Genomic DNA, 19,422 nt, shown 5'->3' on the forward strand with positions numbered 1-19,422 from the left:
TAACACAATGTCATTCTGCAGACAAAAAGGCAAGTGTAGGACAGACAGGGGAAAAAGACAGACAGGGAACATTAATTCATTAGCTCCCTCTAATCCTGCCAGCACAGAGATTTAGACACCACTCTGCCAAATGACAATCTTTTCCTCCTGTATCTCTCTTGCCCTCAGACGAACCAACTCTATGCTGCCTGTCAAGCACCAACTATGACAAACGCAGAGAATCTGTTCACTCATCCAGCCTCTGATCCTTGTCTTCACCACTGCAGCCCGCTAGCTCCAATTCTTCCACACCATCCCCACCACCACCCACCCACCTACCTTTTCTTATCCCTCTTCTCACCGCCTAGTACTGTCTATCCTCCAACATGTAGGCCTCAGGTTTTCAGCTGACTAACCAGGGGCAGAGAAGAATGCTTTGAGCAAAACTACATATGGCATACAGAGAAATTGATATAACTGCTGTTTGTAGATCAATACAACGTCAATACACTCACTGGAGGCAGGGAGTCTCAGGTGGCCTCCATCTCTGCCTGTCTACAATCCTACAGCACAATTATGTCTCCTCTCGCACTTGTACGTGTGAACACGGCTGGCTTTGTGTTAATGAGACAAACCATTGTTGACGTGCAGCCCGACTCTGTGTCTGTCTGTGACGGTGTAGTGCGTATTGAGACTGAGCCACGCTCGAAAACAGCAGCAGGTGTGTGTGCATGTATGCGTGACGTGTGTATCTCAATTAGATCTTAACAGATGCGTCCCTGCTCCACTAACATCAAACTCTCCTGCTAATGCCGTTTAGACTAGAGTAGACATTTATACATGGTAGCTCCACATTGTCAGGGTGGGACAGAGCTAAACACAATGATTAATTGACTGACGGACACCAATCTCTAGAAATGAACCACTTGTGTGTGTTTACCAGTAAGACGCCCTAAAGGGCGAGGTCGCACGCACGCATCCGCCTGGGTGACGGCAGACGGCTGGGCGAGTGCTGATGCTTTGGCATGGGGATCAGATCAAGATATGGAATGAATTCTGTACTGGCCATAATATCAGCTATTAAACCAATCACAGCTAGGTATTCTGATGTACGATGATGTATGATGATAAGAGTGTCCCTCACTTCACCCAGGTGTGATTTTTCTTTAATAAAGTGATATGGGCCCAGGCGGTGGCGTAACCGTCTGGGCACCCGACTGGTAATCCAGTCGCAGTGTGCCGCGGGTTCGACTCCCAAGCTCGACACGGCCTTTACTGCATGTCATCCCCCCATCTCTCTCCCGTTTCCTGTCAGCCTACTGTCTGTCCCTTCAAAAAAAAAAAACAATAAAAGGCGTAAGCCGCAAAAAAATATCTTAAAAAAAAAAAAAAAGTGATATGATGTAGGGACGGGCAATATGGCAAAATATTATATCACAATATCTTTTCAGCAATTATCAAAATATTGATATTCATCAGGATATCATTTTTATGTTTATTTTTATATAATCTATATAACCAATTTGTTTTTATGCTGATAGACTATTTGTTTTTTATGCAGATAGATAGATTAATAAAATTATTATCTACCGTAATTTCCGGACTATAAGCCGCACCTGAATATAAGCCGCACCAGCCAAATTTAGGGAAAATCCCATATACAAGCCGCACCGGACTATAAGCCGCACCGGACTATAAACCGCAGCTACGTTAGCTCAGAGCCTGAGATGGCTCTGCGTTAGCTGTAAAAATCCATAGATTAGCCGCACCGTTGTATAAGCCGCAGGGTTCAAATCATGGGTAAAAAGCCGCGGCTTATAGTCCGGAAATTACGGTATATAGCTTTGACTGCTTCAGACAGAACATCTGACACACAGCTGCGTTCACTCTGACGCTCTGTGCTGTCTGCGAGGGAACAACAGACACACAGCACAGAGTGCTAATCTATCACACGCTCTATGCTAAGGCTCTATGCCTCGCACTGCTAAAAGTTTGTGTTTCCACCCGGCTTCCGCTCACCGGTGAATCACGTGATTTGTTTTCAGCTGATGCCATTGGTTCAACCAATGGCATCGGCTGAAAACAAATCACGTGATCCACTGAGTGGAGCTGCATTCAATGGCAGCATTATATTAAGCAACACTGCAACACAACATTATGGGCGCATTCGGAAATAACGCAATGAGCGCACTGCAATGCAAACTAATAGGCAAGTGTGCTCCGGTGTGGTATTTTCGAACGTGCCCATAGTATTTGCACGGTCAAATGTTGTAGTCGCACACGTGCTACAAGTTTCATTTCACAACTCAATGCTATTTTTAGTCACATATGCGAGTACCTAGTCGCACTGTCGAGCCCTGAGCGTGTCTTGAGTGTACAGGGTTTGATGAAGTCAGATCAAAAAGAGTTGTGGGCCGGCTCCATATATGCAGATCTAGGTGATGATCCAGTCTTCTCCATGTATGGTTATCCAGGGTTAGATGTTCAGTATCGAGATCTTCATAGATAGCCATATATGGTGGCATCATGTGTCACGAGGCGTGACCATATATGGAGGCGTTAAGGGTCTCTATGATGTCACGTGATCATGTCATGAGGTCAGATCCATACAGAGATCTAAGGGTCTCCATGATGTCATGTGATGTCACAATGGATTGGAAACCATATGGTGGTGTGACGGACGCAGGACGCAGGATTTCATAGTAAATGCAACCTTTGGTCCCAATTATTGCTGTTATTTTTGTTTTGACCAAAAACCATGACGTTAAGCCAGACAATAACAACCAGATTATAATTATTTTATTGTGGTCTTATTTCATCTTTTGGGTAAGGGAAGGGGTCATTTTTACACCTCAAATCAATACCATGTGGCTTTTTCAAATATTCACCTTTCCCCCCCTCTCTAAACGAGGCCATGATAGCATCGCTGTTGGGCAGAAACCTTTTTATGTTTTGTTTGTAAATGAATGCCCTAGCCTACTTCCTCACACGACGAGAGTGTCACAAAAAAGTAGTGAAAATAGCAGATGTAAAAGCTCACAACACGCAAAATGGAACGGTTTTGGAGTTGCAAGGTTATATAAATGCCAATTGAATGGAGCAACGTGTAATCCATTTCACAACTCAGTGACAAAAGACACACAGGCTTATATCAAAACAAATGACAAAAAGATCTGTCTGGGCACTTTGTCACTTTCATCTCAGGATCTGCAAAGAACCACTGGCACTCTCTTCAGCTTTCAACAAGCCATATAGGCACACACATGCGCACACCACTTTATTAGGTACACCTGTCCCAACTGTACATAATTGTACATTTCCTAATTCCTACTGAGTCAAATACATGGCAGAAACTCTCACATGGCCAAGAAAGACGATCTGCTGCAGTTAAAGCCCAGCATCAGAAAGGGGAAGAAAGGATTTAAAATAACTACTCGCTACAACAGAGGGATTTAGAAGAGCATCTCTGAAAGCACAACACGTGCTTCTCTCCTCCTCCACGTCAGATTCATAGTGTAGCTCAATGTTATATAGGTACAGCATAGTGATGCACCGAATATTCGGCCGCAGAAAATATTCGGCAGAAAATGGCTAAAAACGCATTTTCGGTCTATTCGGTTTCGGCCCAAATAGGCAGATAATATATCACAGAATAGTGTATGCAATTAATGCAGTCAAAAGAGCGGAATAAATGTTTTAGAGTAAAAGCGGCCATATCTTCCCGGCACCCCAAGCTTCTATTTTGAAAGAATCCCAGGCACTGATTGTGTTTTAATTATGAACACTAAGCACTTAATAATGCAAATATGCAAGTATTTTAATTTAGATAATCTGATTCCTAGACAAACTGTCTGCAATAGGCCATTAATGATCAGTTGTTGGCTAGTGACTTGTGGAAACAGTTTAGCAAAAAGTGAATGAGTGGTTTTGACATGCATGCAGTGAACTGTAGCATCCCTCATAGTACGGTAGCTTAGGGCCATATTTTAGAGAAATGTGGACACGGCTTACAAAAGCGCCAAATTTTTTCCACATGTTCTCCATAACCATACGTTTCATTTTGGAAGGGGGGCCACGTCATCAAGATGTCAGAAGGCGGCCATCTTGGCGTTCAAAGATGGCCGCCATGTAATATCTATAAGTGCAGCTATCTCAGCTTCTAAGCCACCTAAAAGGTCAAACTTGGTGTCAATATATACATTTTCCTTGTCAAGGAATGCAATATAACTATAGGGAATATCAATAAGTGACTAAATCTGCCAATAATAGATAATTTCGTTCATTCTGGCAATATATGTACACAATTATGGTTCGTTTTTGGACTTTACTTTGATGTATTCCTATTCTGTTTGGTTTTGGTGCTCATGTAAGTGATGGTGGACAGATTAAAGAGGGACCTGCGTCTGCCACCAACCTCTCTCGGGTCTCAAATCAACCAGGAGAAGAGCATGTTAACTCCGACACAGTCTAGACTTCATCGGTATAACACTATTAGTACAGCAGCTTAGCTCCACTATATCAATGAATCGTTCAGTTTGTGATAAAAGCATGAAATTTGGTACACTTATAGCCAAAGGCATTCTAAAAAGATTTGGATGTGGACCCAACTTGAATTTTCAACATGGCGCCCATAGCAGCCATTTTTCAAAATGGCCACCAGCAACAACCGTTTTCTTATGAGTGATGGATATAATATGATATTCGAGACATATTTGGACATATTTCCATGCATAGTACTTGGTAAATGTTTCTTTTGGATAATATAACATTTTCAATGAAAATTCAAAATGGCCGCCATTTTTCAGAATTATACAGTATTCTTGTGCAGAATTTGAATTAGGAACTTTGTAATTTCTAAGAAGCTTCCTTCTGTCTCACAATACTCATATTACTACAGTGGCTAACAGCCATATTGTGAGAGAAGATGGCGGCCATTAATTTCAAGATGGCCACCAATATTAGACTGATTTTGCATTTCAGCATATATTTGGCTATACCTTTGTGATGTACTGTACCATACTGTATAATACTGTACAGCACTGCAGGGCATCATACTGTACCATACTGTACCTTACTGTATGGTATCATACTGTACTGTACTGTACTGTACTGTACTGTACCTTACTGTACGGTATCGTACTGTACTGTACTGTACGGTATCGTACTGTACTGTACTGTACTGTATCATACTGTACTATACTGTACTGTACTGTATCATACTGTACCATACTGTACTGTACTGTACTGTACCTTACTGTATGGTATCATACTGTACTGTACTGTACTGTACTGTACTGTACGGTATCATACTGTACCATACTGTACTGTACTGTACTGTACTGTACTGTACTGTACTGTACTGTACTGTACTGTACGGTATCATACTGTACCATACTGTACCATACTGTACCGTACTGTACCGTACCGTACCGTACTGCACAGTACCATACTGTACCGTACTGTACCACACTGTACTGCACTGTACCGTACTGTACTGCATCGTACTGTACCATACTTTATGGTATCATACTGTACCATACTCTACTGTACTGTACAGTGCCGTACCGCACGTTACTGTACCATACTGTGCTGTACTTTACCATACTGTAGTGTACTGTACAGTACCGCGTGTGTGTGTGTGTGTGTGTGCACACGCAGGGAAAAGGGAGGGGTCGGTTAATGTGGAAATTGTAATGTAATTTGCGTCACAGTGAAATGTTGCGCAATAACAGTATGTCATACAAAAGCAATATTTGTACAGTAAATATGACATGGATGCAATGTAGTGCAGATGGTTTTCTGTGGCATGCATCATTTTTTGTGCATAGAGAGATGTGTGCTAACGGAGTGATTTGGTAGGAGAAGTCGGACGGATAAACAGACATATTGCTTTGCATCCCCTATAGTAGTAGGATCTAGGATGAGCATCAAAACTATATATTTTAAATACTTTTCATTAGCACATGCTTGAATTTTACATTCCATAGGGCTGGACCACACATGGACTCCATTTGGTTTTGTTTTCTGCATCTTCCTCTGTGACCTGCCACCTTCATGTCATCTCTCACAGCATCCTTAAACCTCGTCTTTGGCCATCCTCTTACCTGGCAGCTACATCTTCAGCATCCTTCTCCCAATGTACCCTCATCCCTCCTTTTCACATGTCTAAACCATCTCAACCTCACCTCTCTTGCTTTATCCCCAAACCTTCTAACCTGGGCTGATCCTCTAATTTAGTCATTTCTGATAATGTCCTTCCTTTTCACTCCTTTTCACAACCATAGCATCCTTAATTCTGCCACCTCCAGCTGTGCCTCCTTTTCATTAGTGCCACCGTTTCCAACCGTACGGCATGGCTGGTCTCACTACCATCGTATACATCTTCCCTCTCACAAATAACTCCTGACACATATGTCCCATATTCTCAATACACTGGCTTCGCTTGCTAGAACATTTCCATCTCTATACTCACCGTAACCTGTTACACTACTGTCTACTGTCTGGTCAATTGGTACAAATCATTTTCTCCCTCCCTCACCATCTCTCTTTGCACTTACTGTACATCTCATATACTTTATCTTAGCCCTGACCACTTCTTAGCCCACACCACCTGACATCACATCTCTCTCTTCTTACCCATCATCTAAAGAAAACCCAATGGGCATTGCCCATTGACATATATTCAAGTCTGTGTGTGTCTGTACATCTGTAATCCACGTAACTCGAGAACCGTTTGCCCCACCGACTTCAAATTCGACACACACATTCCACACCCCCACAGGGAGTGCAGTGCCGGTGTCGAGTCGGTCGGACCCACGGTTGTCCAGAACCACCACAAAAGGTGGCGGCCATCTTTGAACGCCAAGATGGCCGCCTTCTGACATCTTGATGACGTGGCCCCCCTTCCAAAATGAAATGTATGGTTATGGAGAACATGTGGAAAAAATGTGGCGCTTTTGTAAGCCGTGTCCACATTATTTTGCTAAGCTACCGTACTATCATGTCTATAGATGGACACACAACCTGACCCGAGGAAAAGTTGCTCTGGGAAGGTCCTGTCAACAATCATTTAAACTCCTCTTTTAAAAGGGAGGAGAGCTGCTGGTGGAAAAAGCATCACTCCGCAAGGCAGAGACACCATCTGTTCCAACTAACACACAATGTGTGTGTGCGTGTGTGTGTGTGCGTGTGTGTGTGTGTGTGTGTGTGTGTGTGTGTGTGTGTGTGCATATGTGTGCATATGTGTGCTGTGCATATGTGCTGTTTTGCACAGATTCCCAAGGGAAATACCGGTGGTACTCCAGACGCTGTGAAAAGGCTGTTTCATGGCAGTAGATCATGTGTTTACTCAACAGTGCAATAAAGATGGAGGACTAACTTGTGACATTCCAAACATTACAAAACAAATATCCAAAAGTCACAATAGCTTGTAAATACATTCTGTGGATCAAATAAGTAAATAAGTATATAGTAAGTATTTGCCAGTAGACTAACATCAAAACTAGCACAAATCAGTGTTGTGTAATGAGCATGCCAGATTTGTTTTTGGTAGATTTCGTGATTGTGATGAATATTACTATTTTCAGCAGAAAATATTGCAGGAAACAAATTGAGATAGTCATCACTCTAGTCTAAACTGATTCAAGCATTTGATTTTATTTATTTATTATTCAGGTAGAAGTTTTCCAGCAACCGTTACTTTTAGTCGTCATCCCCCATTCCACGATATGTTTTAGGGAAAAATAGTAATTGTTTTTGTAAGTTTTTGCCTATAATGACATGCCCAAACTGGGGATGCCAGGTTGAAAGTGGTTAAGAGGAAATGGTGTACTTAAAAACTAAAATGGTCCATGGTGCCTCTGGAATGTAATCAATAGATAATAACCACTACAGGTTGGCCAGGAACACATTTAATATCTGAAAAAACTGAAAGAACTACCAGATGCAGATGGGCTTTAAAGAGGAATGAAATTCAACGAGAATAAGAAAGGCTGCACAGAAACTCTTACCATCTGCACACTGTACATACATGGGCATCTCTGGACAGCAGGTGACTTAGTCTCTGCAGTGGGCGCACGCTAGGCGTGACATTTTCCCTGAGCCATCTGTCCACTACAGCACAAAGTCATTCCAGTATCAGGAGAGAACACAGTTCACATTTCATCTATACTGTGGCCCTGCCCAGTTACAGTACATTAACTAGTAAGGGGCGCTCGCCGCTCGGTGGAGTACAAATCTATGCTGCTACCTTTCCGTCTGTCTGGGGAACAGGGACGTCGCTGACCATTTGGTTGCCCTAAAAGTATATTTGTAATAGAAAAAAGCAATAGAATACAAGAGACATGTCATTACATCATTAATGTCCATACACACCGGTGGTGTTTATTTTGTGCGATCGATTACAATAAACAACTCCTCGGGCGAGGCAGTCTCCTTTAGTTGCAATACTGTCGCCGGATACTCATACAGAAACATGCACATAAGACAGGCACTGCATCCCTTCAGTAAAAACAACCTTTAGACGACAGCCTGCTTGATGTTTACTCTTAATAAATCAGATACTTCTCTACTCCAAAAATCACACCCGTGTGAAGTGAGGGGCGCTCTCAATTACAACATAATGTTTGTTTAACCCATTCTGACCTGAGATCAGATTCATACGAGGTTTCCACTGGACACACACTGGTCTGATTAACCCATTCTGACCTGAGATCAGATTCTAGAAATGTCAGTCGCTCTTCGATTTTTCAAAAATAGCAGACCTACAAGCTCGTATCGCGCCACTCGGTGGCGCGATATGAGCTTGTAGATCTGCTATTTTTCAATAGCTAAAGCATAACATGATGCTGACACCAAAATGGGTGCCCGTTCAGAATGGGTTAAGCAACGGGTGCTAATGTTTGTTTTAGTCCTCAACACAAACATTACATTTCTCTTTATTCATACAGGTTTTTATACAGGCATATATATAAGCATGAGTCCAAAAGAGCAGTGTCTAGTGTATACAATGCCTTGGTTTCAGCTAGGACTAACTCCACCGAGTACATTAAAAATGATTAGTTGGTGAAATAGTTGGAGATTACCATCACTACAGAGGAATGGGTAAATATGCAAAACACAAATTACGTCTACCAACTCAAGAATGTAGAGAGAATTCTGTTGAAAGAACCTAATGAGATTTTTTATAACACCTAAAATTAAGTCAAGACAATTGAAAACAGAACAGCCATGCTGGAGACAGTGTGGCCACAAGGAGGCCACAGTATATTCTGAATTCAGAAATACTGGCAGGATATCCACTCCACCTTGGAGACCATTCTGTGTTTTAAGATACCTCAGACTTGTTCCTTTTTATTGCTGGGAAATATCCCTGAAGAGTTTCTAATACATGATAAATATTTAACCAAAATCCTCTTAGCAAGAAGTAAGAAAGCGATCACACGACGCTGGTACCAACAGGACCCACCAACGAAAGAACATTGGATGGACATTACTGAGGAACTGTACGATATGGAAAAAAACATTCATACTTAGACTACAAGAGGATAAGTTCAATAAAAAGTGGGAAAAGTGGGATCTCTTCTTTCAGCCTAGCAATAATGTATGAGGATTTCAATGAATGTATCTTGTAATGTGAAAAATGCAGCCTTGTTGTATTTCTTCCTTTTCTTTTTTCGTATTGTCTTTTTGTTTTGTTTTGTCTTTGTCTTTTCATCAATACAAATTAAGTGAAAAAATATATATCTTTATTGTCTATAGCGTTTTCTTAACCAAAAACAAACATTAAAGCTGTATATAGGAGGGGATGCTGGTGGTCGGGACACTGCCTCAACCTAATTCTAAAGAAAAGGCGGCAATCCGAGCACTAAAAAGGTTAAAAAATGAGGAGAGGGTGGATAAAAATAAATGTACTTTATTTAGAAAAGTTTAAATAAACCAACATGTTTTGACTCAAACAGAGTCTTCATCAGGGCAAGTTTGAAGACTCTGAGTCGAAACATGTTGGCTTATTTTAACTTTTCTAAATAAAGTACATTTATTTTTATCCACCCTCTCCTTATTTTTTAACCTTTTGAGTTCTCGGATCGCCGCCTTTTCTTTAGTATTCCAGTCCCACTGATCCTTGAAGCACCAGCCTACTTTACATTATATTTTTTTGCATCTCCATCGAGTCCTGGTTGATTTTCTTTTTACAGCTAACTAATATTTGAGGGGTGTAGGATGTCAGGATAGAAGGATTGGAAACAAATGCCTATTAAATTGGGATGCACCGATTGGAAAATACTGACAAGATGTCTAAAAATAACATGTCCGATACTCGTTTGTTGTTAGTTTGTTTTGTTGCTATTCTTCAATCCCCATTTAGTGCCAGGGAAATAAATACTCAATATACAAAAGAACAGTTTTAAAGTGTTCCAGTCTTTATGAAACATCAGCCGCTGGCATCAGTGAATGTAATCTTATTTGCTGATGCACCGATGACAAGCAACAAGGTAGTATTGTATTGTCCGATAGACCGATACCAATGTTCGGCTAATATCAGTACTACCTGTCCCATTATATTCTTCTGTGACACTACCTACCTGATCTGTGTGTGTGTGTGTGTGTGTGTGTGGGGGGGGGGGGGGGGGGGGAGTACATGTTGCTAAGAAAAACCAGCATCTTATCTCCTTTACAATAACAAAAGAAAGAACATCAGAAGGGAAGCTTAATGGGTGGAACAAAGGAAAAAACGTGCAAGTGCATGCGTGCGTCGTGACTCACTTGTTGTCACGTGTTGTGTGAAATGCACAAGTTTGCATGTACAGATGGTTGATCGTTCATGCAGACAGCGGCAGAGGGAAATAAACAGAACAACATGTTGCCAATGGTGATAATAACCTTACCCAGCAACTCATGGATGGTAGATACAAGTCTGAGACACCCACACAAAACTCAAAGTATCTTAACCTCACTTTCCTAACAAGCCACAGCTTTGGGTTTGGCTGTGTCTCTGGCTGCCAGACTTGTTGTTCTGGCAGGAGAGCTGGAGGTGAGGGCTTGTGAAATGCCTGCCTGGTGCTGCCTGCCTGCTGCGCACAGGTGCTGAGCCTTGGGAGGAGCCGTGCTTTTGCCTGTTGCTATGATGACCACAAAGCAGTGTGTTTGTTAACATAAAACACTAACTAAATTATTATTACTTCACAGCACGCTGCCCTTTCATGATATGCAAATCCATGATACAAAGTTGGCCGTTCCATTTTTCTTCAGTGTGCTTTGTTGGTTGCAACGCTGTTGCATCGTTTAGCCGCTGTCATTTGGACACATATGAACCTAATTGGGTGATAGTACTAAAAGTCCCATTGACGTGCTGCACACTTCGAGCCAATGTGCACATTCCTTCAACTCGGAAAGCAGGCCAGCGCCCAAATTGCTGGGCGCTGAAAAGAGGTTGAATACCTGTACTGGGTTAAGGGCACTGGAAGCTGAAAGTTGAACAGAACAAGGAAAGCGAAGTGAACAGCAAAAACGTGTCTGTCTGTGGCGGGGATACAGCCTAATTTGACATTCCAGCACATAGACTGATAAAGCCACCGAATCAATGTACATAATACATCTTGCTGTACCTCTTTGACTAAAATAAATAATACTGAATCAATAGGCAGGAAGCTGGAGAACATGCTCAAATTAGCCTGGCTGTGTATCGTATAACCTATAAGACTCTGGCACTCCACCTCCAGCATCATGTTTAAATCTGTCAATAAGTGGGATTGCAACGCAGTCGATTAATCATTCCCTCATCTCCGAATGAAAGAGCATCTCCTCCTTCACAGCTCCACTCGATACGGCATGGATCATATTTTAGAGTCCACTTCTATTTCTCTGTTCTGCTCTATTGTATGACCCTTACATTATAACTGCCATGACATGAGTTATCTTTCTATATCACCTTACTCAAATCTTTGCTTCTGGGGGGGTGCATGGGACAAAATATTTTGGATATAGGCCCGCTCCTGTGGCCAAATACATTTTGGGGGGTCCACTCCTTGACATGAGAAAGTTTGATTAGGCCTAAAAAAAAACAACTTTGGTTTCCGATTGGCTGTCATTTTTGGGCTGAGTAGGTAGGGAATTTATTTTATTTTATTTTTTCGTGGGAAGGATGGGTAGCAAGGAATTTATTTTATTTTATTTATTTATTTTTTCGTGGGAAGGATGGGTAGCAAGGATAAAAAAAAAAAATCTACGGCAATGATGGATAGGCTTCTACATATTTCATATTTTGGCTATGTGAAATAACTGTGGCAGTTTTAATGGTTAATACAATTTTACATTGTTTTCATTACACAGTGACATACCTGGAGTAGCCTAGAGGCAGCAGGTTTAGAAAATAGGGTTGCTGATATTTTCTGCTGCCCTGCGGTTGGCTTTGGCAATTTTTTTGGTGGCATTTTAATGTGCGGTGGCACTGGCACCACAACACACACGCAACAGAAACACAACAATATCGGCGTGTGTTATTCAATGTGTGTTTGTGTTTCCCATTGAACCGGGTCTGCATGTCACGTTAAAACATGTTCCCCTAAATATTTCTGTCGGAGGCAGCGCGGTTTAGTTGAGAGAGTTGCGACATCTCCGTTCACTGCTTATTCGTGGGGCTGCATGCGTCATTGATCAGTCCATTGTCGTCACTCTCTGTCTTTAAACAGCTCTAGTCTAGAGGCTGCGCTCCGCTCCGCGGTCAGAGCTGAGCAACATGGCGGCGCACAGAGCGCTGTGTTGACAGTGTTGTTACAAACGATAGTGGTTCCTACGTGGATTTTATTTTTTATAACGTAGGATGAGGTTGCTTGTCCCGATGGTCTCATCAAAGAGAATTTTAATGATCAAAGACCTTTTTGGTCTTGACTCGGTCGTATTCTGAGCTTCTTCTTTTTTTTCCCCCACCAAATGCCAATAAAATAATACGGGTCGCGCATATTTAATAGAGTCGGTCGGCAACCGGAAACCAAAGTTGTTTTTTTTAGGCCTTACCACTGATATAGCAACATAAGGTTTTCACTTTTCAGAAAACTTAATTTAGAAGATTTAGAAGACATTTGAAGGTCTTAATGGGTTAAGAAAAGAGAGATGTATAAAAGAATAGAGGAGTCAGTGAGCTGTTCGTCCACCTCTAGTTCAGAATGGCCTTAGAGAAGGTACCGCTGTGCTTAGTGTCCTGATATGGCTGGATGCTTGCTTTAATACGGACCATTGCTTTGCCTGAAGACACCGATTCAATGCAAGCAACAGTGACCGTACAATACATTGCGGTGCCCTTGAGCAATTCGGTGAACCTAGGCGACTTTGTGCATCGACTCTTCTCTATCCATGCGTCTCCTGAGCGTATGATACTACAAAGAATTAACAACGTACTGTTCTGAATTTCCCCAAATGTCCTGTTGCTTGGTAGAGGCATTTCTGATTCTGGACCAGGCAAATGATTGTGTAGTGTAGTGGAAATATAAGGCAGTATATGTATGCATGCATTCTTTATACACGCAAAGATAAAGACAATGTGCTACTGTCTTCCACAGACCCAAACACTGAACAAAAGACTTTGTATAAAAACTACGCGTGCACGCACGCACGCACACACAACCAGGAACCATCATCTCCCATCAATGAGCATCAATATAGAGCACATACTCAAACATCTCCATGCTATAGACATTTGTGTAGACATGGTCTGAAAGCATGTTATCATAAGTTTTATTTAAAATAATAAGCTCACTGCTGGTCTCAAGTTTTAATTCAACTGCTGCTGCTGATCCACTTACAGGAAGCACTATTGATTTCCAGATTGATGCTCCAGAGATGTCTGATTGTTTGTGTGTGTGTGTGTGTGTGTGTGTGTGTGTGTGTGTGTGTGTGTGTGTGTGTGTGTGTGTGTGTGTGTGTGTGTGTGTGTGTGTGTGTGTGTGTGTGTGTGTGTGTGTGTGTGTGTGTGTGTGTGTGTGTGGCGTGCTTCCAGTTAGCAGCTGCTGAGGTTGTCAGGTAGTGAAGATAATAATATTAGTGGCAGACTCCCAGACTTCTTCTTCTAAAGCCAGTGGTCTGGTGCTGATGCTAATGTGCCCAGTTCACACACCCAGCTTCCAGGGTAATTTATCGTCTGCTTCAGTAGATTTTTCACAGATTCGCGAAAACTAATGAAGCACAAGCTTGCTACCCTTACTAAAATTTCAGGAGAGAAGCTGTTGTATACGCTGGGTAAAACAATACGATAAGAAAAAAAATGACACCCATGGGAAGTGAGGGGCGCTCTTATCATCATCTCATTCCGGCCAATCACAATTTGCATCCTCACTTTTCAGTCTTCAAGTTTCTGCCCTCACTTATATCGTCATTATGTACTTTGCTCAGCCAATCAAATCATTGCTATGGGAGTATGGGGTGATCAGCCAATCACAAGCCAATGCGATTGTGTTTACACAAACCCGGAAAGCTGGGCATAGGAGGGGCTAGCGCCCCTCAACAATGCTAGTAGCTAAATCTGAAAGTGGTTAGTGGTATCATCGTTAATCTAACGTCAAGTCTCCTTTGCCTTCGGATCGGTACACATCTGCACCATACCGAATGCCCTGTACCAAAATGTTTCGGGACGAATATGTAATACTGTTATAAACCTAGAATAGCTGATCCAAAGCAGATCCCAGATAGATCCGAAACACCAATTCCACCTTGATCTACATTGTGTCCCACAAATTATGCTATCAGAAAAAGAAGAAAGAACCCACACACTCATCTGCTCCAAATATTACTTTATTGACAGCGTTTCGAGCCAAGGCTCTTCATCTGGTCAAACTTAAGTTAATTAGTTCATAACAACTCATAATTAGTTTTCCACTAATTATGCTAACCACCATCCATGGTGTTGAAAGGTACCATCACTACAGTGTACTAAGCTCTAAAATATGAGTCCCCCGGCCATCCTGATGAAACAGACTAGCCTAGTAAGCCTACATGATTCATTTGGAAAAGCGTCAAATGTATCAATATCCTAAACATGTCAATGTGTTTTAGGATCATCAGTATGTCTTTGTTTCATGTTTGTTCACAATGCCAATGGGCTACTCAGATTACAGTGTAGATAATCTCCTTTATCACCCCAAAACCAAAGAAAATCACTTTATTTGAGGAAGATGCAATGCTCAGCGCTACTGGTTGGCTGTCATTTATTTTCTCAAAAACTGACCAAGAGGAGAGGCCCCCATTTAGAAACGAGTTATTGATTTTCTCAAACAGTGTACGGTCTGATGTTTTCTTTCTCAGGCTAGTGCACGCAAAATGAGACAGAACTGTTTGCTTGTAGACTGACGATGAGTCTGGAATCCTGGATAGACACAAATATCACACTGTACTGAAGAAATTAGATCCAAAACTGAATGAGTTGACCTCTCTCACACTAGAACCTACCAGCCAGGCATGCCATTTTCCCTGTGCAAGAATGTGCTTCCTCCCCTTTCCAGCTCAGCTTCTAATCATGAATGTCGCATCAACACCACCCCCCCCCCCTCCTCCTCCTCCTCTTCCACTGTCACAGACATCACCCCTCTCCTCTCTCTCTCTCTCTCCCCCTCCATCAATCTCATCACATTTCAGCTCTGCTCTTCTGCAGAAACACCTAGCCACCCCTCAAACACAATCTCTCTCACTCACACACACACACAGTCTGTCTAGTCTACCCATCCCCCTATTGTCTTCTCTCTCCTCTGTCCCAAACCACGGGCCACCAAGCCACAGGAAGATTCATCACACAGCGACCTGGCAGACGCAGACAGACAACCAGCACATCATGCGTGCACAGTGCACAGTCACACAGTCGAACCACCCAAACGAACAAGACCCAGGAAAGCGTTCTCAGTGAGAAAGATGGAGCACGTCCACAACATGTGGGCTATATATGACCTACTACAGCATCTAAATAGTAGCCTATAGACTTTGTAGTTTGTTTTGGTACCCCCCCCACCCACCCCCCTCTTTCTCATTTAATCATATCAACCATCCTTGATATCCAATGGCCAGTAATGATTTGAAGGCAACAAAAGGTAGAAACATGCTACTATGGGGGAAGACAACTTGAATAACCATTTGCACAACGTTCAACGTTCACAAGAGAGAGCCCTGCCCAAGTATGACGTTTAGATAAAACATAGCATGATGTTGCTTTTGCATAATATTAAATGGAAAAGTTCATTTTCTTGTTGGCTTTATACCACAAAGCCCTGACAGTAGCCTACTTTATACTGTTTTGAAGTTAACTTTTAATAGCCGACTCTGACTGGTGAAAAAGGACTAACCTTCTCTACGTTTTCCACGGTGAAGTCCAGGGCGTCCTGTGATGATGCTATCCGTCCCGGTGTCTCCATGTCTCCGCTATAGCGCTGACTGACACGGAGCTGTCAAACCATCACAAATGAAACAACGCATTCAGCACCTCGCTCGATGACGTTCAACTGCTTCCAGTATGCACCCTCTACTAATATACAGTGTTATTAAGCATTATATAACGTTCTGAGCTTGGCAGTGTTGTAGTTTTGTCTTCAACGTCTGATGATCATAGTAGCAGAGCGAGCTAACCCCCCGGCAAGCTAACAACCTAGCCTAGCTATAACTCACATTCTGTGGCAACTGCTAGCACTAAACATGCTAGCGTCAGCTAGCTAGCAGACGGTGTTAATAACGTTATTCTAGCGTCCAAGTACATCCCAGTGATTTAACCTAGCTATCTGTTTTAACATGGGTGTCAGAACGTGTTCGTTTTTCTTAAAATGTTTCATATATGTTTGTTTTTTTTGTTTGTTTTTTTTGCCTACATGTTTTGGTTCTCTATAAACGTCCAATAATAATTTGTCACCTCAGTTCTTCTGCGACGGTAGTGAGGATGCTGTCAGCTCGAGCTCCCTGCCGCTCTCAGAATCCAGCCTCTGCTCTCTCTGTGACACGGCGTCACCACCACCAGGACCCAGAGCCATAGCGAAAGACAGAGTTACGACATTGAGGGGGCAGACAACAGCACGGTCACGTGGTTCATGTACTTCGAGAACGAGCCCATAGACTCCAATGCATTTCGTAAACTTCCGGTTCATTCAATAGAAGTCTATGTAGAAGAGCCTTAGAGCCTGGCCCATGAAATGAACGGAGTTGTCGTAACTCTGTCTTACTCTATGGCTCTGGGACCTACAAGGCTCTCCTCCAATCACAAGCCTCATAGCCGGTGATGAAAGAAGAAGACAGAAGTAATTGCATTTATTTTGTACTTACCTAAGTAAAAGTACCAATACAATACCACCACAATGTAGAAATACTCCGTCTGGTATTCAGAAAATACTACGTATTATTGGCATCCATACTTAAAGCCTTGCTGGGTAATTTTCCTGTAATTTTCTCTCCTCTTTCCCCAGACGAGGTCCTAAAACTAGTCACCTTCACTAGACCTACCACCTGTCCTCTCGACCCTGTCCCGTCTCCTATCTTCCAGACCATCACACCTGATCTGCTCCCCTTCATCACCTCCATCATCAACACCTCAGTAACCTCAGGCTGGGTCCCATCTGCCTTCAAGTCAGCCAGAGTAATGCCACTCCTCAAGAAACCCACTCTTGATGTCAAGAACTACAGACCGGTATCACTCCTTCCCTTTCTTTCCAAAACCATTGAACGTGTTGTCTCTAACCAGCTCTCTCTCCATCTCTCACAGAACAACCTGCTGGATCCCAACCAGTCAGGATTCAAAAAGGCCCACTCCCCTTCTGATTCTTCTAGACATATCAGCAGCATTTGACACAGTGAACCACCAGCTGCTCCTAGACACCCTAGCTGATCGATAGGCATCAGCGGGACGGCACTAAAGTGGTTTTCCTCCTACCTAACCGACCAGACCCCTACCAGGTTTCTTGGAAAGGTTTGCTATCATCCCCCCGAACCCTCCTTACTGGGGACGTCCCACAGGGATCTGTACTTGGTCCCTCCTTTTCTCCCTGTACACTAAATCCTGCTGTCACTCGATCCTGTAGGTTTACACTCTGTCTACAACATTCGACAAATCAGACCCTTCCTCACCCAGGAGTCAGCCCAGCTCCTTAATCCTTATCCAGACATCAGTCATGTCAAAAATTGACTATTGTAACTCCCTCCTTTCTGGCCTACCGGCATGCACTATGCATTACAATCAGAACTGCAGATTCACTCCCAATCTTCCGCCGCAGTCTGAAAACGCACCTCTTCAGCCCATAGCACTTGCCTCATGGCCTCGACCTCCTACACAGGCTCAATTTATGTAACTTAAATAGCACTTTATGTAGACATAGCACTCTATAGTGTACACATAGTTTCCTTAGATATAGATATTCCACTTGTTAGGTTCTTAAGCTTATGTAGGATTCATGATGATTTTTTATGTTTTGATGTATTACTATGTTTTTTGTTCTTGCTTATTGTAAATCGCTCTGGATTAAGACTAAGAGTGTCTGCTAAATGCTAATCTGAGTTCCCAGAAGTTTTATTTAAATGCCTACATTGTAAATTGTAAATGTCCCGTTTTACAAGTTATCATTCATCAATCATCATGTATAAATTGTAGGCCTATTAAAAAATAGTTGATCTACGCGCTCACAATGAGTCGCATGTTGTGAGCTTGTAGAGCTGCATTTTTTTTTAAATAGCCAAAGTTTAAATAGGGCTGGATTTATTAAAGTATTTTTGTAATAATAACCATTAATCAAAACCTATAAAGTGGAGTAAAAAGTACAATATTTGCCTCTGAGATGTAGTGGAGTAGAAGTAAATTAATTAAGTACTGAAAATTGGAAATAGGCTTTACTCAAAAGTGTATTTATTGGCTTAAGTGCAGTACTTTCCACCACTGCTCTGCAATGTAATAATAATAATAATAATAATAATAGTATTATTAGTCAATAGGTACATCTTCAAAGACCTAAAAAAAAAAAAAAAAGTACGATACACAAACAAACAGACTAGCCTACACGAGTCAATGTCATGTTATTGTTGTGACGACTGTCCCATCCATCCATGCATCCATCCATGCATCCATCTCCATATACCGCGCAGGATAGACCTATATAAAGCAACAGCGTCTCCATGTGTTTCAATGGAAATATTACACTTGGTCTGGTAAAACGCCCTGTTACGTCATTCGATTGATGAGACAAATATATCTTCCTGGTGCGTTAATTATATACCTTACTTAGCCTATACGCATAACTTTAGTCTATAATAAAATATTTGCTGACTAATAGGCACCGCATGACTTCATTTAATTTGACACTCTTTGATTGATTGATTGGTTGATTGATTGATTGATTGATTGATTGATTGATTGATTGATTGATTGATTGAATCATTTTATTAGTTAGAACTTGGAAACTTAATTAGAAATGTAAACAGCACGAGTTGGCCTAC

The 19,422-nt window shown here is 42.0% G+C and overlaps 1 protein-coding gene across 2 annotated transcripts in view; it reads right to left on the reverse strand.

Annotated features, from left to right (window-relative positions):
• The window catches only part of LOC310859783 (importin-13-like), a 52,408-nt gene extending 35,475 nt beyond the window's left edge, over positions 1-16,933 (reverse strand). The window contains exons 1-2 of one of the 2 annotated variants that reach the window (XM_083766520.1): positions 16,859-16,933; positions 16,302-16,400 (exon numbers count right to left, since the gene is read on the reverse strand). In XM_083766520.1, the coding sequence (XP_083622646.1) occupies positions 16,302-16,370 (69 nt within the window). In that variant the 5' untranslated portion in view covers positions 16,371-16,400; positions 16,859-16,933. Of the gene's footprint in view, positions 1-16,301; positions 16,401-16,817 lie in introns of both variants that reach the window. The other variant, XM_083766521.1, reaches the window with a different exon arrangement.
• Positions 16,934-19,422: the final 2,489 nt, after the last annotated feature.

This window comes from Protomyctophum parallelum (assembly GCF_964188405.1).
Source record: "Protomyctophum parallelum genome assembly, chromosome: 6".
Lineage (NCBI taxonomy): Eukaryota > Metazoa > Chordata > Actinopteri > Myctophiformes > Myctophidae > Protomyctophum > Protomyctophum parallelum.